Source organism: Triturus cristatus, chromosome 2_1 (genome assembly GCF_964204655.1).
Source record: "Triturus cristatus chromosome 2_1, aTriCri1.1, whole genome shotgun sequence".
Taxonomy (NCBI): domain Eukaryota; kingdom Metazoa; phylum Chordata; class Amphibia; order Caudata; family Salamandridae; genus Triturus; species Triturus cristatus.
In genome coordinates, this window is record NC_140581.1 from 1,035,106,416 (window position 1) to 1,035,132,033 (window position 25,618).

The 25,618-nt window shown below is 42.8% G+C and overlaps 1 protein-coding gene across 1 annotated transcript; it reads left to right on the forward strand.

The window, feature by feature from the left end:
* Positions 1–638: 638 nt before the first annotated feature.
* On the forward strand, positions 639–21,067 carry LOC146866287 (uncharacterized). Its single transcript, XM_085640828.1, has 4 exons — positions 639–685; positions 9,227–9,296; positions 12,262–12,300; positions 20,843–21,067. The coding sequence occupies exons 2-4, from the start codon at positions 9,243–9,245 to the stop codon at positions 21,053–21,055; spliced, it is 306 nt and encodes a 101-aa protein (XP_085496954.1). The 5' UTR covers positions 639–685; positions 9,227–9,242; the 3' UTR covers positions 21,056–21,067.
* Positions 21,068–25,618: the final 4,551 nt, after the last annotated feature.

The following is a 25,618-nucleotide window of genomic DNA, read 5'->3' on the forward strand; positions in this document are numbered from 1 at the left end:
TAAAATGCCATAATGATGAATTGCAACATCTAATTAAGTCCACTGAAACTCTTAGGAATTGAAACTAGGAGAAGAATATTGGTTGATTTGTTATATTTTGCTAAATTTATATTTTTGATCATTACCCCCATGGCAACGAGATGAGATTCTGACCCACAGTTACCTAGCTAGAGTTTCAATTCAGTTCATAATCACCCTCTCTGTCTCGGCGACAGACAGAGCCTTAAGCAGTGAGCAAGAAGCAGGAACAATACTAAGGGATCAATCATTCTAATACTGTGTAGATTTCAGCACCCAGTTCCTAGAATCAAAAAAAGCCCTTGTCTCAAAATGTGAAGGGCGTTATTGAACACACAAGTATCAGACTACGCCTGAATTGTGGTTTGAAAAGCCACTGAAACTTTGACTACTCAAGTGTGGAGTTTTGTCTTCCTACCTAGTTTATTTAACAAGACCGCAGTTTTTACTAAATATATCACTGAAAAGCAGCAGCCAGGGAAACCAGGGCAGGAGTCATCAAGGGTGGATTATTTACCACCCACTGTAATGTGTGTGACACAATCACCCCTAATCCTGGTAACGCCAGGCCCTTAAACGAACACTATAAATGTGCAGGCATTATAACACCAAATACCACTTCACACACAAAAGCATCAGAAGACGATCCTTGTACGAGCTCCTCCTGGTAAGTTATTGCTTTTAACCTTCAGATTGCTTGTCAGATCTGGATGAAAGGGTAACCAGTCGAGTGGATTTAGGTTTTGATCATTTCTATATTATTTCAAGGTAAACTTGATTGGACATTAATGAAACAGTTTATAATTACTTTTTAAAAGCCCACACCGATGTGTTTTATGACACACATACAAAGCCTGGGATGAATCCATATAATACATGTCTTTTCTGGACCAAATTATCCAAAAATGCAAACCTAGGAGTAAGGTGGGCGTCCAGCTGTTTTTTTTCAAACATAATCCCTGTCAGTCATAGTATTTATATGCTGTATCCTTTCCGTTTATAAAACACACAATGCATATCTGTTCAGTGGTCTCGATTCGAAATGCTGTAAAGCTGTTGAAATTAAAACGGCATATTTATTAGATTAAACATGCATTTGGACATGATTCCTCTAAAGTTTGAGCTCGCAGAAGGTTGTTTAAGTCTCTTGCTTATCCATATGTTACACGGACAAGCAACGCCCCTTGCTCATTGACATATAGAAATTCTGCTTATGTCCTCAATTTGAAAACAGGATTTTGTGCTTGACCCTGTATCATATCTTTTCCCAGGAGGGAGTGTTGCCTCTGGAAGGAAGCACTTCCCAGCTACCTTATAGAGCATATATATATTAGGCCAGGCATTGAGGGCCTAACTTAGGTTTCTAAATTGGGTGAAAAAAACACTCATGGTCTGATTCACAAAGGTGAACTCAGACTTGAATTGGACCTTTAGCCTTCAGGCCTATCTTCAGACTTCAGGTATAAAGTTAAACTTCTGCTCTACATTTAGACTTCAGGTCTAAGTTTACCTTTGTGAATCGGACCGTCAGAATGTTTGTGGATGCCATCATAAATGTTTTCTATTTCATTAAAAAAACACAATCTGGTTAAAGCACAGTGAAAAATACAACTAAAGGCATACTGTTCAGCTAACAAAAGACCAAACATATTTGTCTGCTCGTCATATTTGTCAATTTTGTCTCAACCTATTAAATGGCACTATCCCATATTAATCGTGCACACTCATATGTAAAATTCGATGAAAGAACTTTCAAACTGTAAAGTAAACCTACATCCCTATAGGCAGGGCCTGTAGAAAATAATGATGGAAGAAAATCAACATTTCTGCAGAAATATTAATTAACTGCTCCAGCCGCATAGTTCACCAAAGGCTGAATATTTTAAAGATTCTAAAATAGAATGAAAAGTTATTAAAATGCAGCAAAGAGTGGTGCAACACAATGATTCACATTCTATTGTGCTAGCGGGCTACCTTTCGGCCCCTGAAAGCTATATCACGTATGCAATCAGGTGAACATTTTTGGCCAGATACTGAAAATATCTTCTATAATTGGGCTGGCAGAAGGGATTTTGACTATTTGCAGGGGGGTTTCTGGTAACGAACAGGGGTGTTACAACAGGTTCTACTGCGTGAAATGAAGCAAACACAAATCTGTGATGTACTGAATAAGTGAGGCACACCATTTATCTCAATCTGTATAGATACGCTTGTTTTCTGCACATTGCACCACTGCATCTGTGTAACGCCCTGAACGTCTCAGGATCATTTAACAGACACGATAATGAGAACGCAACCACTTGTGAAGGTTAGTTATTTTAATGAAGGCAAAAATAATACAAGGAATAAACAAAGGTTATAGTCCCTGGAATCCTCCAGGCTAAGTACGTTACCAGCCCACAGCACGGATGGTCCTAACCGTCCTCTGCATATACGCCGATCCCGGCGTATGCCAACAGAGGGCAGAAATGAAATGGCCGACAATGCCAATCGGTAGGCTGTGAGGGGCACGAAGAGTGTTGGGGAGAATCGAGGAGTCAGGGAAACACCCAGCCGGGGTCTGTACCTGAAGGGAGCAGCCGCTCAACCTCTTCCTCAGACTGCACCGGGACGCGGAGTCACCTCCTGGTGATGCGTCACCGATACCCCAATCACAAGCAAAGAAGACTGAACCGAGAGCAGCCGCTCGATCGATCCTGTGGACTTCCGAGTCTGTAACGCGGCAAACACCTCCTGGTGTGCGTTACAGCTGGCAGTCCCTGTATCTCTGGTCGGGCTGGGAGTTACGACTCCAACCAGCAAAAGCGCCACTGCGCTTTGACTCAGCCGAGTCAAAAAGCGAAGCTCAATGGTTATCCGGTAGAGCTTCCGGGTCCTTCACAGGTGACGATGGGGCAAGACACGGCCCAGGGAGTAACGACTCGACCTACCTCCGTTCTTGCCTTACTGGAGCACCACTCCGGAACACTGCTCTTCACTAAGCAGGTACGTCGGTGTAAACACAATATCCGACAGCGTTGTACCTCCCGGTTCCTCCCTTTATAGGGCGTGTTTTCCTTGAGTTATGTAACAGCTCTCCTGTTTACATAAGGGCGTGTTTTCCTTGAGTTATGTAACAGCTCTCCTGTTTACATAAGGGCGTGTTTTCCTTGAGTTATGTAACAGCTCTCCTGTTTACATAACCTCTCAACCGCTAAGCATCCTGGGAGATGTAGTCCGTTTTCGCTGGTTACTGTTTTCCTCCCCTCGCATGACAGGAATTCTTGACAGTACATCCTCCCTCTCAGCGGCTCCCCACGGGTCCAGCGCTGGCAGGAAAACGCCGATGGAACAAGGAGACCAAGCGCGGAGCATGAACCCCTTCAGCCGGTTCCCATGACTGCTCCTCCGGGCCATAGCCTTTCCACGCAACCAGGTACCATACCTTCCACGTGCGCAATTTGGACGCACGTATGCCCGACACTTCATACTCCACCTCCGACTCCACGCATACCGGCCTAGGTGTCCCAGACGGCTTGGAGGGTGCTGGTTTGAGCAATGATACATGAAAGACAGGGTGTATCCGCAATGACTGGGGCAAGCACACCTTCACGTTCACGGGACCCATACACTTGGTAATTCGATAGGGGCCCATGTACTTGGGATGGAACACACTGTTCTTTCGAAACCTCATGTTTCTTGTGGATATCCAGACGTAGTCTCCAATGCGGTACAGTGGCCCGGGCCTTCTCTTCCTGTCTGCCGCAGCCTTGTATCTTCTCTTGGCCTCTATTAGGACAGCCCTTGTGCGCATCAACGTGTCTTTTATGTGTGCCACCCTGTCCGCTGTGGCGGGAATCCTGTCCTCTCTGAACGGATGTAGAAATGGCAAGAACCTGGGATGTTGGCCATAGTTGCTATAGAACGGAGATGACTGTGTGGAGCTGTGAGTGGCGTTGTTATAGGCGATCTCTGCAACCCATAGCAAGTCGACCCATTCTTCCCTGCCCTGGTCCACAAAACATCGCAGATACTGTTTGAGCGTTTGGTTCAGGCGCTCGGTTTGGCCGTCCGTTTGAGGGTGGTAGCTGGTGGACAGGGCGGTCTTAACATGCAGCGCAGTGCACCAAGTCTTCCAGAATTGCGCAGTAAACTGCGACCCCCGGTCCGACACGATCACCCCAGGTAATCCATGCAGTCGTACCACATTCTTTAGGAGTAGTGACGCCAATTCCCCGGCCGTAGGGACTCTCTTGCAGGGGATGAAGTGCCCCATTTTCGTCAAGTAATCCACCACCACCAGTATTGCCGTCATCCCCTGGTCTACCGGTAGGCTCACCACGAAGTCCAGTGATATGCTATCCCATGGTCTATCCGGGGTCGGAAGTGGATGTAAGAGCCCTTGGGTTCGGCCATGGTCGGCCTTCATGGTAGCACACGTAGGACACTCCTGTCCCCACCTCCTGACATCCACTCTCATGGTTGGCCACCAGAAATGCCGTCCCATGCTAGCCACCGTTTTTTCAAAGCCCAAATGACCTGCGCATGGAGAGTCATGGCACCAGATGAATGCTTGTTTCCTTAGCCTAGGCGTGGGTATCAATAGGCACCTGCCCTTCAGGGGTATCCCGTCCTTCAGCTGCCATTCTCTGTGACTGAGGAGCCACCTCCGCCATGCGAATGACCTGATCCCTCTCTTTATTCCCCTCAGGAAAGTATCCGGTTGGATAACCCCTAATACCATCCTCGGGGAAATGATGGAATGCTCGGTCGCAGGCAATGGTTCCTTAACTGCAGATTGACGGGACAGGGCGTCCGCCTTCCGGTTTTCCGTCCCCGGCCGATATGTGATGCGGAAGTTGAACCCCGCAAAGAAGATCATCCACCGCAGCTGTCTGGGAGAAAGGTGTCTTGTGGCCGTCATGAACTGTAGGTTCCGATGGTCCGTGTACACCGATACCACATGTCTTGCCCCCATCAACCAATGCCTCCATTCGGTGAAGGCGTCCTTGATTGCGAGAAGCTCCTTCTCCGCAATATGGTAGTTGCGTTCGGCGTCGTTGAGTTTGCGGGACATGTACGCAACGGGATGAAGCACCCCTGTGTCGTGGTTGCGTTGGGACAAGATAGCCCCCAGCGCCACATCCGATGCGTCCGCTTCCACCACGTAGGGGAGATCCGGATCGGGGTGAGCCAACACCGGCGCCTTACCAAAGGCGCTTTTCAGGGCCTCAAAGGCTTTGTTCGCTTCAGGGGACCAGACAAACTCCTTGGACTTCCTCAGTAGCTGTGTGATTGGGGCCACCAATCCTGAAAATCCATCTATAAACCGCCTGTAAAAGTTGGCGAAGCCAATGAAACTTTGGACGTCCTTCACGCTTTGGGGCACCGGCCATTCTTTCACCGCCTTGATCTTTCGTTCTGCCATCTCCTGTCCCTCTGGACTCAGCATCACTCCGAGGAATTCCACGGATGTGACGTGGAAGTCACACTTGCTGAGTTTACAAAACAGCATGTTTTCCCTCAGCTTTTGGAGCACAGCTTTGACGTGGTGTACGTGCTCCTCCACACTGGACGAATAGATGAGGATGTCGTCGATATATACGACCACGTAGATATCCAACTCCTCTCTGAATACCTCATTCAAAAAGTACTGAAAGGCTGCCGGGGCGTTGCACAGACCGAACGGCATGACGAGGTACTCAAAAAGGCCGAACCTGGTCTTAAAGGCGGTCTTCCACTCGTCTCCGTCCCTCATGCGCACCAGATGGTATGCCCCTTTCAAATCCAACTTGGTGTAGATACGAGCTTTCTTGACCTGTTCCAGAAGTACACTGATGAGAGGCAAGGGGTACCGATTCTTTACGGTTATCGCATTCAATGCCCTAAAGTCCACACAGGCTCTCAGCTCCCCATTAGCCTTCGGGATGAAGAAGAGTGGCGAGGCGGCCGGAGACTTGGACGGGCGGATGAATCCTAGCTTGAGGAGTTTATCCAGGTACCCCCGGAGATGCACGTTTTCAGGCTCCGTCAGGGCATACAGCCTGCCGCTGGGAACGCTGGCCCCTGGCACCAGGTCGATCTGGCAGTCAAACTGTCTATGTGGTGGTAGCACTTCCGCCTTCACCTCATCAAATACATCCTCAAAACTGTGATAAGCCTGGGGGAGAGCCACATCTTTTTCTGCCGCTGTAGCCACCGTCTGACTCCCGCTCTCATCTGCGTCAAGGGATTCCGTTCTTATTCCACAATGCAGGATGCAATACGGTGACGTCAGTTCGATGCGATGTGTTGGCCAATCCACAGAGGGGTTGTGTTTCTGTAGCCACGGCAATCCCAATATGACGCCATATTGGGGCGCTCGGATGATGTTAAAATCGATTTGTTCCAAATGGTTCCTCCCACATCTCATCGGAAGGACCCCCGTGTGCTGCCCGATGGGCCCCGTCACCAATCGCCTTCCGTCTACAGCATAGACGTCTTTGGGTACAGCTTTGGGAAGAAGCACTAGCCCTAGCCTGCATGCCTCGTTGTGGTCCATAAACATGCCAGTGGCCCCTGAATCCACCATGGCCACAACGGGTATCCACTGGTCATGCACTCCCACGTGCACCGTGAGAAACAGGTGTCGTTGTCCCTTAGTGACCGAGTTGGAAAGTGAAGGGATGGATGAGTGACTCCGAGATGCCCCTTCTTTGGTCTGGGAGTCCTCTAGTTTTCCGCCGGTACGTCCACCACGGCTGTTACCGACCGGTTGGCCCGATAACGTGACGTCTTCGGTTTGGCAGGGCATTCACGTACGTAGTGGCCTTTTTTGCCACAATATATGCACAATCCTTGTTTACGGCGTGACTCTTTCTCCGTGGCTGTGAGGCTCGCTCGTATTGCGCCGATGTCCATGGGTTCTCCCTTGGATGCGGTGGAAGTTTCAGGACTTCCCACTGTCACATAGGATGGAAGGGATTTTCCTTTTCTCCCATGATCCCCCTTTCTTTCACTTAGCCTATGTTCCAGCCGTAATACCAGGTTGATAAGGCCCTCACATGTCTTGGGTTGTGGGTCAATATGAGCCACGGCGTCCTTGAGCTCATCGCACAGCCCGTGATGGAAGAGCGCCGTCTGTTTAGCAACAGGCCACTTGGTTTCCGCAACCAGCCTTCGGAACGCGTTGAGATACTGCACCAGGTCGTTGGATCCCTGTCTCAACTCAAGCATTTCACGGTCCGCCGTGTACGAGTCAGCCCTTCTGTCGAAGACCTTCAGGATTTCCTCGCGAAAAGCACCCCAATCACATAAGATGGGGTCGTCCCTGCTCACCAGAGGTATGGCCCATTGTGCCGCGTTTCCAGCCAAATAGGATATAAGGAAAGCCACACGAGCCTGACTCGTGGGGAACGCCCTTGGTTTGCACGATAAATGTAGCGCCACTTGTGTGAGGAATACCTGCACTGTGTTAGGATCCCCACTGTACCTCTCTGGTGTTGCCAAGGGGACGGCTACCGGCATTTCCACTACTACCGCAGGGGTCTGGTTCGTGAGGGAGGTGCTGGGCGTGAGCGGGTCCAATTGGATAGCATCCAGTCTGGCTTTTACATCGGCTGTTTCTTGCCTGGAGGCAGCCAATTCAATTTGCACGGTCGCTAAAGCAGCCAGCACATCATCAAGTGTTGCCATGTCTGTTATCGACCGGGAGACAGTTAGTGTTATTACGGTCGGATATTTTGTAACGCCCTGAACGTCTCAGGATCGTTTAACAGACACGATAATGAGAACGCAACCACTTGTGAAGGTTAGTTATTTTAATGAAGGCAAAAATAATACAAGGAATAAACAAAGGTTATAGTCCCTGGAATCCTCCAGGCTAAGTACGTTACCAGCCCACAGCACGGATGGTCCTAACCGTCCTCTGCATATACGCCGATCCCGGCGTATGCCAACAGAGGGCAGAAATGAAATGGCCGACAATGCCAATCGGTAGGCTGTGAGGGGCACGAAGAGTGTTGGGGAGAATCGAGGAGTCAGGGAAACACCCAGCCGGGGTCTCTACCTGAAGGGAGCAGCCGCTCAACCTCTTCCTCAGACTGCACCGGGACGGGAGTCACCTCCTGGTGATGCGTCACCGATACCCCAATCACAAGCAAAGAAGACTGAACGGAGAGCAGCCGCTCGATCGATCCTGTGGACTTCCGAGTCTGTAACGCGGCAAACACCTCCTGGTGTGCATTACAGCTGGCAGTCCCTGTATCTCTGGTCGGGCTGGGAGTTACGACTCCAACCAGCAAAAGCGACACTGCGCTTTGACTCAGCCGAGTCAAAAAGCGAAGCTCAATGGTTATCCGGTAGAGCTTCCGGGTCCTTCACAGGTGACGATGGGGCAAGACACGGCCCAGGGAGTAACGACTCGACCTACCTCCGTTCTTGCCTTACTGGAGCACCACTCCGGAACACTGCTCTTCACTAAGCAGGTACGTCGGTGTAAACACAATATCCGACAGCGTTGTACCTCCCGGTTCCTCCCTTTATAGGGCGTGTTTTCCTTGAGTTATGTAACAGCTCTCCTGTTTACATAAGGGCGTGTTTTCCTTGAGTTATGTAACAGCTCTCCTGTTTACATAAGGGCGTGTTTTCCTTGAGTTATGTAACAGCTCTCCTGTTTACATAACCTCTCAACCGCTGAGCATCCTGGGAGATGTAGTCCGTTTTCGCTGGTTACTGTTTTCCTCCCCTCGCATGACAGGAATTCTTGACAATCTGTTTCACACAGGGCCTTACTCTGGGTGGTGAAGAGGCAAATGTTAATTAAATTATGCATCTGTGCTTATATTTTTTTTTAATCTCATGTGCTAAATCTTTATATTTTTGTAAATCAAGAAAACAATGTTTTTGCACTTTGATCCATTTTATATTAAAGTGTGTTAAATATTAAAATACCTACTTAATATTGCCACAAAGTGTGCTGCATAGTTACATGTCATTGCCTCAATGCCACAAAATTGCCCATGCCTTGCCATATAATTTTCTTTTCACTACTGTATAGTTTAGTCCTCCATTGCTGCAAAACCTGATTGGTGCTGAGAATAGGTTACATTTATAAATATGGAACCAATTTTAACCTCCAACAAAATGAAACCTAGGTGCAGGTTTCCTGCCAATCACCATCGGAGATCATGGCTGGACCTTCAGAAATGTGCTCTTTATTAACCATTTGTTTTTTCATATTCACTTGTAGATATCATTCATAAAAGATGAGGACCTTGGTTGTGGTGTCCTGCCTTCTGGCCTTAGCCGTCTGCATTGCGGTGAGTGGTGATATGTGGGACATTAGCAGACATGTAGTACTTTGTTAGTCTCACTCAACAATGCTTTTAGTGAAAATATCTTTTGTGCTTCTGTTGATAAGTAGATAGCTCCAATGTCATGTGTGTGGTAGTCAGTTTCCCTAAATTGGGAATTGGAAACACGTCCTACTGCACTCCTATGGCTCAAATGGTGCTTTTGGATTGTCTGGTTGCTAGAAGCATTTCAAAATGTGTCCGTTCTTGAGAATGACATTAAATATTCAACAGTCTTGAAGTAATGATAGGGCATTTGCAGTGTGTAATATTTTGTTTTGAAACCAAATAAGCTGCAGGTGGACAGCACCAGTTAATATCAGTATTCAGAAAAACCTCTCTGAAAAATCTATGGCTAACATAAGTCATATTACTGTGCTGGTTGTTAAAGCCTCTACTGTGCAGTGCGGGCTGATAAGGGGAGAGAGGGCATTAAACTAGCAGCGATTCCTCAGAAGAATCTTTTAGCACACTTCTAGAATTAAGAACAAAACAATGTTCACTAAAAGGGGAAACAAAAAGTGTAATATAATGGATAAAGTACCCCCTGCCGTACATAATTGCAAGTCACTGAGGAGTTCCATAACCATATTGAGGAATAAGGCCGGAGGCCGAGTTCTATTATGAGGCTATTGAACTCAGAGTTGACTTGCAATTCCCTTATCGTGTACGCCAGGGGGTACATTATCATATATAATACATGGTCACACCATCACCTTTCCCACAGACCTCTTAAAACATTGAATCGTAGCTTTATCATATGAAAGAGTGAGCATGTTTGCAAACATGAAGAATACAAATAAATCCTCTAGGGCAAAATTAAATATATCAACAACTTGTTAGATATTTGTTGCAAACAGATTTTAGAAACAGTTCAATACAAAAACGTTTAAAAAAAAAGCTGAAGTAGCTCGTAATGCATACAACCGTAGAAAGATTATTTCTTTTCTCTATCTAAGGAGTGCAAAAAAGTAAACATCTTCTTTCTGCTTGTCATTGTAACCTGTTAAACAGATCAGAAAAAAGAAAAGCAACGTTCTGGTCTCGGTGCTTTAAACAGCTGCTTCAACAATGCTTAGTGACCTGACCTGCCTATCACCGTAGCTGCTGGCAGTGGCGGCAGCCATCGTGAAGTCAGAACTCAACTGGAATAATATATAATAGTAGAGTTCTGACGTCACTGCTTTATAATCGGCGACTGAGTTTGTCACTAGTTGCTGATTATAAAGAATTTAGAGATGTGCCTTTAAACAGGGATTACAGAATCCCATGTATTATATTGGAATTTTAGAGAGGACCTGCATCTGCCATTGTTCTCCCTCTTTAATGGAGCGCTCAATCTTCTGTACTGGAAAGGTTTCTTGCTATCATGCAACCACACTGCTTAGAATGTGGTCATAACATATTGCCACTTGATATAATTGTACAAATTAAGAATGAACAGGAGCTGCCTGGTCGGGTCGCAATACTGATAAAGGCCTACACATTATTTATATGGTAGAGAATTATCAATGTACACTCCCTTGCCCTACTTTTTCCATTTCACTTTCAGTTATGCCCATAACATAGACAAGGTCAATCATTAGAATTTCTCATTGGCCGCTCAGTATACACACTGTAATCTGTCTAATTTGGTATTTCCACATCCAAGTTGTTTCTTTCATTGCTTCCTCTTCAAGATAAGAAACTTTCAACAACAACATAATAACTCACTTTTTATTTGAAAAAGTTAATTCATTGTACAATAAGATCTGATCACAAATTAGGCATAAACCTTTATTTATTATTTTGTTTTTCAAAGATGTTTTTGCAACAGAAAATACATGTAAGCTTCACAAATGTACTGAACGTCCCATCGTTCTTATAACAAGTGCAATATAGCCTATGAGAGTTGCAATATGGTGGATGGTGCATCTGTCCTGTTTTGAAAGACTATCTTGTCTGTCGAACTCTAAATAAGGCTTTTTTTGTCTTGCATATTATACACTGTTGGGTGGGACAATTGAAGTATGCAATATAATTCTGACTCACTAAATGATGCTCAACTAGGCACGAACTATGATTGGCTGTGACTGACTCAGGACATATATATGTCAAGGTTCATGTTTCAGATTATAATTAAATTGCAACCCTGCTATGAACCCATGGGGTCTGAAACACATAGGGTCCTATTCTGGAAAGATTGACAGGTGTAACCTGGGAACCCACTGTAGTCCTGATCGGATGGAAATGGAAACAACCAGGGTAATTTTTATCTTCAGGGGTTAAAAATAGACATATGGAGTGCATGGGATGTCTCTTTCCGTGAGCACTTCTAGGCAATGACACCAGTTTTAGCACATTTGCAGCTCAACCTTTAGTGACGCTCCAGGTTCCTGCAGATGGAAAGCCAGTGTCACTGCAATTTCTCTGCCACTGGGCACTTAGTGAAATGAAATTCGTTGCTGAAATGTGTTTTCTACCTATTTATTGGAAAATATGTCACCACTGGTGGTATTCGCCATTTATCACATAACATCACCACCTTTTTTGGAATGGATCTCCTACAATACACTGTTGATAACGTCACACTCCCAGAATCTTGGTGAATGAGTGAGCTGTGTGTGAAATGTACATGGCAGATTGTACCTTATTTTGGCCGTTTTGCAGCAGTTGTAAATCAGAAAGGGCTCATTGTCAAAGGAGTGGATTCTGAGATGATAGTCGAGATAGCGATTCAAAACTTGCCTATAGAAGCTGCTGGAATCAGCGGAACGCAGTGTTATGCCATTAAGGCAGGTTTAGAGGGTAGCTGAATATTTCAGTGACAAGTGGTAAGGGTAACTTTAAGTTAATGGTTGATAAAAGTGTTGCTCTTACATTACATTGCACCTCAACTACACTGACTAAGAGCACTTTTTTCTTCTAAATTTGTATCTTCCCTCCATTCCAGGCCTTTGAACGGGATGAGAGAAGTGCAAGTGACAGTGGTGTAAGTATGAGACATTACTCAATAGTTTCTTACATCCTGCAGTGAACATGGCGTTCTATATTTGTATGCTTATTTTTCTTGTTGGTTCATTGTATCTGATTTGCATATGCTTTATAAAATATTTTTCTTGACTGACTGTTGATAATATTCAGGCTTCTGGGATTGAATGGATTTATTTCAAATAAAAGTAAGGAAACAATTTAATTTGAACCAATGGTACTTACTTTGATTAGTGTTCCATTCCATGTTTTCCAGGACTATTAGAGACATAGACCAACCATATCCACATTGTTTGTGACATTCTTTGAGATAGAACAGTACATCTTAACTGCTAATTCTCTGCAAAGGAACACAAGTAATCCCAGATGGGCGAGAGAGACGGTGTCTGACTCAATGGTTGATCAACATTTCACTTTCTTACTTTTTCTTTGCATTATTCCAAGATAAATTGGACAGATATGCAATATATCAGCAATTCATGTATAATTAAGTCTTAATGTATTTTCCTGTTGAATCTGGCTAAAGGGGGCCACTTCAGAGGTGAAGCTCAGAGCCCAGCATCTATTTTATGCACCTTTGGGGGAATAAAGTGAATTCATTTAACCCGATATTTCTCTGAGTTACAATGTTATTTTCAGACAGCACAGACCAGAAATTTAAAGAGGCAAACCTTGCTCACTGTTTCAAAGCAGGTCTCTTATAAAATAAAGCAGTAACTCAGAAAATAATCAGGTTAAATGAATTAACTTTATGCCTTGCAGAAACATAAACTAGGTACTGAGATTTAAGCTGTACCATTAAAGCCCATCATGATATGGCCCATGGTGTCCTTTTAGATATTTTCCAATGAATAGCTCGTATCATAAAGGCTTGAGGCATAAGATCTATCTCACAAGTGTGTTCTAATGTCCTGGGTACGGCTAAGCAGTCAAACTGTAATATTTCTACATGCTTATCATGTTTCACTTCTCAATCCTGGACGAGTGGATCCTCTCACTGCATGTAGTTGGAAATCAGGTTCAAGAAGAGGGATAAAACAAACGTTATATATCAAAGCTCCGATCATCAGTAGATTTGATGTCAGATGCTTCAAACTGTTGAAAACTGGAATGTGATCAGTGGCGATGTGATAAATGAATGGTGATCAGTCACTTTCTGCTGCAAGAAAATGTTTGATGATGGACTCCAAATATTTCCCCTATTTTGGTTGTAAGTCTTACTTGTATTAATAATTGTAAATTCAAGTTTGGTATTCTAAAAAGCTGAAGATACACCCATAAAGGGATTTACACATGCATAATATTAGCCCAAGTTGATTAATACTGCACATTATAATTTCCCAGAGACAGGAAGTAGGCACTACAACAAAAGGATGCCCTGAAATCCTAGGAACAACCCACATAACAATGATTTTCTGAATATTGGTAATATTCACATTCACATACTTGTAACCTATTGCAGTCTTAGAAATGCTCAATGATTTAATCCTGTTCAGAAAATTAGTAAATCTCTTTCTTGAGTGCAAATGGGAAATCAAAATCCTCAAAACTGATGGAAAAGGAGAAGATCTTCATCACTTGCGAAAAATAATTACCATTGGGGAAAAATGATAAAAACAGAAACATGTGATAGTACGCATGGGAGGGAATCATCCCATTTGCACTGGTACGCTAAGAAAATTACAATTGTGGAGAACATTTCACATTTATGTAAGAAGTGATTAATATTTTGAATTATAGATGGGTAACAGAGAACATCAGGGATGTTTTTCCCCAAGAGGTTCTGAGTAACATCAAATAATTACAAGAGCAATGTTTGTGATGTCTATGATGTTAATTAGAACCTCTTGATGAAAAACATCAGTGTTATTTACTGTTACTAAGCTTTAGTTTTATGTTCTGTATGGTCCCTAGACTCATCTGCTCCTGCTTTCAACTGTTGCTCAATGACGGAGGTTTGATTGGGAGCCATACATAAGATGACCTCTCCTCCCTGTTCCAGATGCTGCAAAAAAAAACTGGCTTCCTGCTCCCACCAACACCAGAGACCTTCTTCCCAACTCCATTCCAAAGCAATTGTCTTGCCTTGCCTTCAAAATACTACCACCCCACACGATGGCCCAAACACGATGAGGCAGAAGACATAAAACACAACAACATCTAGAAAGGGGTTTCGCTTTGCAAAATACAAAGACTATCTTTTTCGAATAAGGCTTGGGGTTTTATTTACAACATTAAAAAAATATATATATATATATATATATTCACTTAAAAAACCATAGGTTTCACACATGTTATAGTTAGCTGGATATTTCACTCGTGAAAAACCAGTGAAATTCCCCCGTTATAGTTAGTGCAGGCAACTATAACTCACGCGACCGCAATCCTCTGCTGATGACGAATCACCCCGAGACTTTCAGGGTAGGAGCTGAGCGGAGCGCCCCATTAGTTTTGAAAATTTCGCAAGGATTCGTCAACCGGCGCCAAAGTTATTCAAAATAGAATTTTGAGATTTCCTATGGAAACACGATCCTAACTATAACTATCTACTGGCGACCGCCAGTAGATAATATATATATATATATATATAGATCGAGTGCTGCTCACCAGGTGGACAACCTTTGGAGCAGAATATATATATATATATATATATCAACCAGCAAGCTTCTCAAATTCTTCAAGCATGAGCCACACGATCCAGTTTCATCAAAGTGTATTTATTTTTCGGGCAAAAAGACGCGTTTCGAACTGTTCAGCTCTTGGTCATATGACCTCAGTTCAGAGTTCAAGAATTATATAAATATAGGTAAAATTAGAGAAAAGACTTCGGAATTAATTCATCTCCCAACTTAAACGTGTGTATTACAATACATTTCATTCTGTATATGTATTACTATTCAATTAACTGTTAATCTTACAATTGAATGTAAACGGATAGTTTTAAATAACACTCTGTGCACAGACAGTCAGTTTGCAATCAAAAACTTTTTTTCTTTTTAAACAAAAACTTTATGTAGCGGTGACCGGGTTTAGTACCCAGTAGTACTTAGCTAAATCTAGCTTTTCTATTAGTACGCGGTCCCATATCTTAATTGGGAACCCAGAAAAGGCTGATACTGAGCATATATCAATCTATATATAATGAAGTGAGAGCTCGTGTTGGGTAAAGTACCCAAAGAGTGAACAAAAATCTTACTCAAAATATCTCAAAATGTTGTTTTTACTAACCTAAACGTGTCTAATATTCAATAGCTCAAAATAGTGTCTAGAAAAGGTGAGTGTGGTTGCAAGAACAAACACCTAATGCTCCGTGCTCATAGCTCATAACGGTAGTTGGTGATCCACACACTTCATTCGTCTAATCTCTATAAAGGCAAACAGAAACAAAAGATAGGTTAGTCATATCTTCGAAAACAAGATTAGGCTATGTACATTCAAGCTTCATAACCTTTTTGTCCACTTCATAACAATATTGTTCAGTATCGTAACACCTGTTTTAGTGAAATCACAATTGCTTTCGTAGCTGGAAAACAATTGATTCATGTTAAGTTAAAACACGGCTTCCTAATGTGATTGTACTTCGGGCAAACATGCTATACAATGTGAGGGGATACAATATATATAGTATATATACCAAAACTGCTCCCAACGGATTCACGCAGGAGACGGCACTCCGTAGAGACAAAATAGATATTTAATAACACAAAACAAAGGCAGACAAAGTCTGCGCGTTTCGGATGTGAAGCCCTGTTCATATAGATGTGTATATATATATATATATATATATATATATATATATATATATATATTACCTACTGGCAGTCGCCAGTAGGTAGTTTTAGTTAGGACCTATTATCCATAGGAAATCAGCAGCATACTATTTGGAATAACTTTGGCGCCGGTTGACGAATCTTCGCGAAATTTTCAAAACTTTTGGCCAGCTCTGGTCCGCGCCTATCCTGAAAGTCTCGGGATGATTCGTGTTGCAGGGGCCAAGAAAAAAGGGGGGGTCCCAAAACGTGTTCTCCCCAAGCAATTTCCCATGGGAACTTTAGCCGCAGCTACAGCCCGAACTGCTGAACGGAATTACACCAAATTTGGCAGAAAGGTAGACTTTGGTTAACACTCATGCCTTTTACTTAAATGGTGTAAATCCGTTCAGTAGTTCCTGAGAAAATCAAAAGTAAAATCACATATATATCTATGGGCGCGGTGGATCCATGCACCCTGCCGAGCACGAGCTGTATGCTAATTGGATGTCAACACTCCAAACCAGGAAGTGTTGGCAGCCATCTTGTGCCTCAGTAGAACCGAGGCACAAGAAACCTAAGAAACAAACACGCAGAATGCAAAAAGGGGGCAGGGTAGAAACACCCTGACCCCCAGGCCTGCTCAGGGGGTCCTACAAGGACCCCCAGGGCCAAAACACATTTTTTTTTTTAAATCGGCAAAATCTGCGCTGGGTGCGCATATCCTGCCGTGGGGCCAAATCCTGAATTACCGCCACCCCGGGGGGCTTTATGTAAATATGTGGGGGGGCTCTCTGCCGCCCCAGCCCCAGGGACCGCCACCCCCTGGGGCTTTCGAAATTGGTGGCCCCAATGAGGGCCAGCTCCTGCAGTGTCCCAGGGTGCCCACCCCGGGACACTGTAGTTTGCTATGGCAGGGCGGGAGCCTCACGGCTCCCGCCCTGCCATAGCAAACTTGGTTTGAATTTTGAAAGTCACAAAGTTAAAGATTATCAGATACCAGGAAAGAAAGAAAGGACTCCAATTCCAAAACTTTTGAATTGCTATTCAGATTTTACAGTTTATTGTTTAGTGTGCCCATGTGGTAAGCAATATGTGGGCAGTACGATCCACCCAACAAAGAAAAGAATTCTAGAACACCTGAGGGCAATAAACAATAGAGATCAAAACTATCCAGTTGCACGCCACTTCGAGATGAAACACAATAGCAATAGCAATCTTCTTACGTTCTTCTGTCTGGATCAGATTGTAAAATCTGAAAGAGGGGGAGACCGAGTGAAGAAATTGAGTATACTAGAATCGAAATACATTATCAAAATGCAAACCAAATGTCCAAAAGGACTCAACAATGAAGAAGAAATGTGAGTCCATATAGGATACAATGGAGTTCAATTAAATCAAACAAGAGTACTTGATAAATTGAAAAGAGGGTATCTTAGATATTCAATATATGGCCGTACATATATCAATGTATAAATATGGGATTGTCGTAATTATGTAATTTGTTTTATGATTGCGAATGCTCGTGTCAGATAGACACATCATCATATAGATTAATTTTTGTGGAATAGCCAGCCCATTCAGGGCTTAATGAAAGAAAGAAGAGAAAAAAATACGGCAGGCAATAGTAACACTTGAGTGTTAAAAGTGTACAAACTATTCTTTAATGTTAGAGAAAAATACGGCAGGCAATAGTAACACTTGAAATTTAAAAGTGTACAAATAAGTGTTAGATGTTGCTGCTAAAAACATTTATGTTTAAATGACATGTTTTGCCTGCTGTATTCAGTGATAACCAGATGAGGTTGACTGTTACAAAATGGCCGCCGCGAAAAACGATAATGTTCAATGCATATGTGCTTTCTTTTGTTTCTACTGCAAATCACAAATCACCCGTTTTTCATTTCATGGTACAACTTTATTTAAAAGGTACATGTTGAATTAGTTAAGTAGACACTGACGAAGGCGGTCACGCCGAAACGTGTTTGTCAACTTTAAATGCGAAAAGGACAAAAATAAATTGCAAATCTTGCTTGTAAAACAGATGGCTCTTGTGTGCGCTCTATTGGAAAGGTTCCTTCGATAAGTGAGCCTGGGGTGAGGAATATATATATATATTACCTACTGGCGGTCGCCAGTAGGTAGTTATAGTTAGGACCCTGTTTCCATAGGAAAACCGCAACATTCTATTTGGAATAACTTTGGCGCCGGTCGACGAATCCTCGCAAAATTTTCAAAACTAATGGGGCGCTACGCTCCGCTCCTACCCTGAAAGTCTCGGGGGGATTCGTCAAGCGGGGGCTGAGAAAAAAGGGGGGTCCCAAAACGCATTTTTCCCATGCATTTTTCCATAGGACCTTTAGACACAGCTACAGCCCGAACGGCTGAACAGAGTTACTTGAAATTTGGCAGAGAGGTAGTCTACAGGTCAAGGAAGTGCCTTTTGTAGGTCTGGTGTAAATCTGTTCAGTAGTTCCTGAGAAAATAACATTTAAATCAATATATATATCTGTGGCAGCTTACGGTGCGCTTACCTTGCGCTTACGGTAAGCTTACCGTACGCGTACGGTGCCGTGCGCGAGCGCGATTCTGATTGGCTGTTAGATCTTAGTAAACATTCGAATCGGTCGAAACCAGGAAGCGGCGGCCGCCATTTTCTCTCTCGCACTCTGAGGGGGGGAGGAAAAACAAAGGGTGAAAACATGTAAAGGGGCAGGTTAGACAGCTCCCAACCACCTAGCCTTGATTAAGGTGTCCCAAAAGAACCCCCAAGGCAAAAAATTTAATTTAATTTTTTTTCGAAAAAACGCCGATTACGCTTACCGTACGCGTACGGTAAAAATTAATTGTAAAAAAACAGTATCCACAATTTCCCACCCCCGTGTGCCAAAGGTGCCCGCAGGCCACCTTTTGTGCATGACATAATGATCTATTGAACATTTAATAGATTACCTTTCATAACGAAGCGCATAATATGTCCTCCGCGAGCGGACGGTGCGCGAAGCGCATCGTGCGTACATTGCCCATCCAACGTAACGTGGGCATGCGGTGCGCATAGCGCACCGCGTGCCCACCGTGCGTGCACGGCACTAACTGCGTAAAGTGGGCGCGCGGTGCGCGAAGCGCACCGTGCGCGCATGGAATGAAGTGCGTTAAGTGGGCGCGCACGCCACGAACGGCGTAAAGTAACTTAGCATTTGAAAAACCGTACAAATTCACTGAAAAAACCATAGTTTTCACACACGTTATAGTTAGGAATTAGCATTTAAAAAACCTTGCAAATTCACTGAAAAAACCATAGGTTTCACACATGTTATAGTTAGCTGGAGATTTTACTCATAAAAAACCAATGAAATTCCCCCGTTATAGTTAGTGCAGGCAACTATAACTCACGCGACCGCAATCCTCTGCTGATGACATATGTGTCTTTATGAAAAAAAAATATTTGTAATATATGTATAGCTAAAATTTAATGGAAGAAGACATGGGCAAATAAGTGTCTAAATACAGTATTAGCATCAGCAGAGGATTGCGGTCGCGTGAGTTATAGTTGCCTGCACTAACTATAACGGGGGAATTTCATTGGTTTTTTATGAGTAAAATCTCCAGCTAACTATAACATGTGTGAAACCTATGGTTTTTTCAGTGAATATATATATATATACAAGCAATAATAACACACTTGGTAAATGCAACAGTTAAATGCATGAATAATAATAATCAATAAACAAGCAGCAAATAATACTGGATGTCCTGCAAGAAGTCAGAAAGATATATACACTAAATACAGCAAATGATTACTTAGGATGTGCACTCTGACTCACTCACACATCACAAAGAAAACACCGTAAATGATCATAGCCGCTAGCCACACATCACAATGGCAATAAGCAAAACTCAAACACTTCACCTGGCGCAAACATTACATCTGCATCTTAGCCCACTTCAGACCAGGCGATTTACAGCCGGGGATAAGAGCCTCAGCAACTAGCGTTCTGTTGTACTGAAGTAGCCACCCAACCCCTCTGCTCTGTTTCTTCCCTCTCCTCCAGAAGCTGTGCTCCTTGCTTTCCAGCACTGCTCTGACAGGCTCTTACAGTGCTCAGCTAGAGCAGACTGGAATTGCTTTTTGATGTATTGAGTATTAGATTTACAGTCCAGTCATTCATGCTAATAGCGCTCTATATGAGCCAAACATATCAAACCTTTTTCAGGAATACCTTTGTAAAGATTTGTGAATTCCTGCAATTCAGAAAATCTACATCCATGTAAAAAAGTCAAACTACAGTCCAAATATTTGTTTTCTTGTTCTAATCAAAGCTCCTACATTCTGTGCTTACATAATGTGGAGAAAAGCAGCAGCTCATCCCAAAGAATTCACAATTAGGTCACTTTGTGATCAGAATACATTGAAGGTCTATGTTTCCCAAAGCAGTTATTACAGGGACAACATTTCAATACACACTTTCATACTTCCAGTTCTTGAATTTTTTGGGGAAGGATGTGAATGGTTCCAAGCCACACCATAAAAAGCTATATTTATGTATCAGAAAGGGTGACTACCTGCAGTGAATGTGCTATGAATCTTAAATCATAGGCTGGTGTTTTGATGTCCCTGGAAATACACCTTTGTTGGTATTTTCTGCTTTGTGTGCCTGTAGTGAGCAAAAACCTTGGTGTATATGTTCCTTGATGCCTTTCGCCAAAGATTATAGTGTGATGTCTTGCTATGTACATCTGTATTTTAATTTATTTGAGTGTAGCATATTTTTTATTCTGTTCTCTATTTTCCAGTCGCATGAAAAAAAATGGCACAAGAAGAAGCATCATTATCATCGTCGTACAACAACTCCAACCACTACTACTCCAACCACCACTACTCCAACCACTACTACTCCAACCACCACTACTCCAACCACTACCACTCCAACCACTACTACTCCAACCACTACTACACCAACAACAACTACTCCCACTACGACCAAGCCTTCCACGGCTCAAGGTTAAATATGAAATCAGGTATGTGATGCATGCACCAGTAAACATTATAGAAATATTTAATCATTTTGTGTGGGGACACTCTTCTAAACAGCAAGAGGCCAACAATCAGAAATCACAACAACCACACTCTTTTTTCACCATTGTCCTCATTTTTAACGTTGATAAATATAGGAATAATGAAATATGAAAGACATCTTTTTATAGGGGTTATAAAAACAAACATGTTCACCAAAGTATGTGTTAATAGCACCAACCCTTAAGTGCAGGCGTATAAATACACCTAGAAGCTCTACACTTTTGTTATAGCACAATATTGTACATAGTCCTACCACGCTGCTTACCTAGTGTTGAGAGTGTCACAATACAAGTTCTGATAACCCCACGCTCCCAAACAAGCATGTCTTTATTAAAATGTTATTAGACACATAAAAAGCAAAATAGTTATTCACATGCTCATTTAGCAAGAGGCCATGGAAAGGAGGGGAAATGAGGATACAGAAAGTCAATGATGCATTAAGCACATTCCATCACTTAATTTTACAAATCCAATATTTCTCAAAACCAAATCTCAATGTAAACAGTGGGAAACAAATGATGAGACAATATAAACATAGGTGGCAAATGCCACTGTTCACTCTCCAGCCGCTTCAGGACACAGGCTTGAATAAAAGAAGATATGGATTATATATTTGAGGGTAGTTTGTTGCCAACTGGATGCAGATTGTGATCCCTATCTAATACTGCTTGGTCACAGTTTATGTCAGTATGGCTAGTACTCAGGGCCGGACTGGGAACAGCAACCAGGCCTGGCAGATTGCTGACTGGCCGTAGAAACACCTACTGCCTAATTTTGAGTGCCCCATAATCTCGATTCTGAAACAAACTCCAGTTTGTGTCTAAATTAGGATTATCAGCGGTACATAGTCCTTTCCCACCCACAAGGAAGAACTTGGCACAATTATTGCAGATTGAAACACAATGTACAGAGCTTTGCAGCTTGGAACATTGGAAAGCGGGTAGCATCACCTAGCTATCCACCATTCTGAATTGCAAAGTGTAATGATATGGAAACATTGTCTGGGCAGAATAGAATCCGGTGGCATCTATATTTCTGCTGCCCAAGTCAGGTCTTTTTTTCACCATTTGTACAACAATACACAACAGGCTGAAAATTTGTAGATGGAGGGTCTCAATCTGAACAGCTTTGAATGATAAATAAGCATCATTTAAAGCAAAATGTCACTAAAAGAAAGGCATGTATGACAACAGCCCACTCTTTTGGGAATTTGCACTGCAATGTGGCCACCAATCACAGCCCAGCCACTGCTTGTAAATAAAAGGTTCACAGTGGGGAAGCAATGACACCTCATTTTCAAATTTAAGGATGCCGCAGTCAGGTGGACCAAAAAGGTCACCAGGGAGCCCTTGCCATATAATGTGTAAAAGAAACTTGTACAGCTATATCACGTCCCCTTAGTAAACGTTACCTTCCTACCTTAGACAAACATATTGTATGTTGCATTGAGCAAATTTGTAGCTAATTTACAATGGTTTGCATTCCAATTTGTTTATGGCTACAATCATATTGATGTTGCACTCACAAAAATGTTTTCCACAACTGCTCCTTCAAAATGTTCATTGGGTGATCACAATTTATGAATCTTGGACATTAAAGACTTCTTTTTATATTTCACCCATGAAATGTCGAGCAGAAAGATGCATTTCCTCTTACCCAGAATTCACAGCACCCACTGGGTGACAAGAAAATCTTTTTTATTAACCATTTTAATCGATTAACCCCCCCCCACAATCATTCCCAGGGATGATCCTCTCAAACACATTTATGCTTAACTGTGCTTTTTATAATTTGGCCTTTGCTAATTTAATTTATTAACTTCTATAGCTTCCACGAATGGTTTTCAAACTGTGCTTTCTCATCTCAACAATATATTTATTTAATAAATATATTCAGCAAGAATAATAAACATTTTGACAAGAATGTGCATACCCATAGAATCTGGTTATGAAACGGTTATGTACAGCTTGTATGAATAGGATGCATGATAGCTACTGATTGAAAGTCCAAACACAGGATAGACAGCCTACTACATTTATATATATACATCTCAACATATTCACAATCAGGGAGAAAGGGAGGGAATGGGTTTGCAAGTGAATTAATTGTCAATCAAAGGCCAGTGGGACTTCAGAGTTATTTTGCCAGTGGGAAGAGATTCAACTGAGTTCTGTCCAAATAGGAGTCACATCCCTAGGGGATCATCTGAGTAGCTTGAATGAATAGACTCGTGAAGCAGCACAGGGAGATTAGGGGAAACGAGAATGGTGAAGATTAGTCACGTGAAAGGTGCAAGAAGACGCATATGGGGTTAGCATTTTACTTTGGTTTCTAGAATACAGATAATGCATAGCTTCAAAAAACAAATCAACACTACATCTTCAATATACTATAAACTAATATGACTGTGTTTCTTTACAGAAAGAGAAAAGAGGTTCATCTGAAGAGAAAAGAAGTGTCTGCTCTTTACTATCAGAAAGAAAACATCCCTTTCAAAATAAGTGAAGGTCTATTCTCTTAACGAATGTAAAAAGCTGTATCTTATGTTCAGAATGTTCTTTTCAGAAAAATTTTCTTTCAATAAATAAATTCTTCAGAACAACATTGTGGCTTGATGTGTTTTCTTTTTTACTTTTCTTGGAAAAGCATCTGTAAGTATATGTTTCAGGTCAATCAGAGCTCGCTGCAATATGTGGCTTTAGACACAACCTTTCAGACACAGGCTTTTAAGATACCTTGAATAAAATAACTACCGCATTTGGCAGGGTATACAAACACAAGTAAAGAGCCCTGGATCCAATATAGCAGTTTTTTAGGATTTTATTTACCCGATTTTGTTCACAAGAGAATCATATCTCCACATAATGATAGTAATTCACGTTTTCTATCTTCTTTGCCTGACCTATGGCTCCTACTCCAGTTATGAGTTGGATCCCAAAATGCCCTCCATGTGAAACATCTTGGCCACTTTCTCCCATCAGGTTTCAAGGATGATTTCTTGTACCAGGCAACACTTTTGAATGTTATCCCAGGGTTTACGTTTTAGCCAGTGGTTGCAGGTAAGGCCTACCAGTGCTCATTTGTATGGATTAGCACTTATGATTCTCATTAGAATTTGACCAAGTGAAAGGAGGAAGAGAAATAATTGAAAACTATTATAAAGAAGAGAAAGTGGATGAAATAACCAGCAAGAGTGAGGTAAAGGGGCAGGGAGTGTCTGCTAGAGTATTAAAGAGGCATGAGGTGAAGCAAGAATTCATAACCTTGGTATACGGCACACTGACATTCAAGAGACCCGGCTGCCGGCTTATGACCAAAACTTTGGGCCCCGGCACTTATTCTTTTATGATTAAGTACTGTGTAATCTTGGATTACACAAACTCAGTGAAAGCCGATGAGAACAGCAAGTTATAGGGTTTTTAGGTCTCGCCTGAGCCAGCGCTTTAGCGCTGCTCTGGCGAGAGCTTTTGTAAACGGGGGATTTGGAAGTGCAAACTAGTGCTTCTCAGGCCTCCAAATACAGTGCATGTACGCAGGGCGCGCGCACCATTTGGCAGCCTGCCTGGTCACTTTCGCGGCCGCTTTTGATGTTCTCAGTGAGCCGCGCGGCCACTGAGAACATCAAAGAGGCCGCGAAAGTGCTCACCATTTGCCACCCCTCCCTTATCCCACTTCCTGCTTGTTTTTATTTACTGCCAAAAGTGGAGACCATTGATATTGAAGGGGATAACAAGCGAAGCAGTATTTATGACCGATTTGCACACACCATCAGCTCATTTCACATATTATCCACTCGCTATTGTCAGCAATGAAAATCTGGTTCAAAAAGTGAACAAATTTGAAGCCACCTGGTCGCCAGGGCAAAAGAGGTTCCAAATATGTGTGTCTGTTTTCTCACCAAGATCTGTGCCAAAATGGACAAGGAGGGGTGCGGACTAAATTACGGGAGGTACCTAAGGAAGCGATAGATGTTTGACCCGGGAACTGCAATGTAATTTAGTTTAACATCCAGAAGGTGGCGCTGTTTTGGGTATTCACAAACATGCAGAAATGAATTTGGAGTTACTTTTCCGACTAAGACAAGGCATGACTGGGGCAGTGTAGGAAATTCCTTCAAACCTCTCAATTTAATAGGTCATGCTAAGGGAGGCGTGCAATTCATTATAAAAATGGAGGGCACGAAAAAAAATACTTTCATGCATTATTAAAAAAATTGCACAATGTTCCTAACCATATGTATGAGCAAAGGACAAGTCGTGTAAAGCACATACATGCAAAATATGGAACACAGGTATGTGTCAATATCGTGAGTACCATTGCACACGTGCATTGCGACATGAACATTTTCTGCATTGATAGAAGTAGAGTGTATGTCAATACTTAAACAATAACACGCAAGCGCGGGCAAACGTTTTGCATGGCACAGTTCACTTCATGCGTGTAACACCTACTTACCTCCAAGGGTCGGTCCCACGCTGTTTTGCCTAACACCC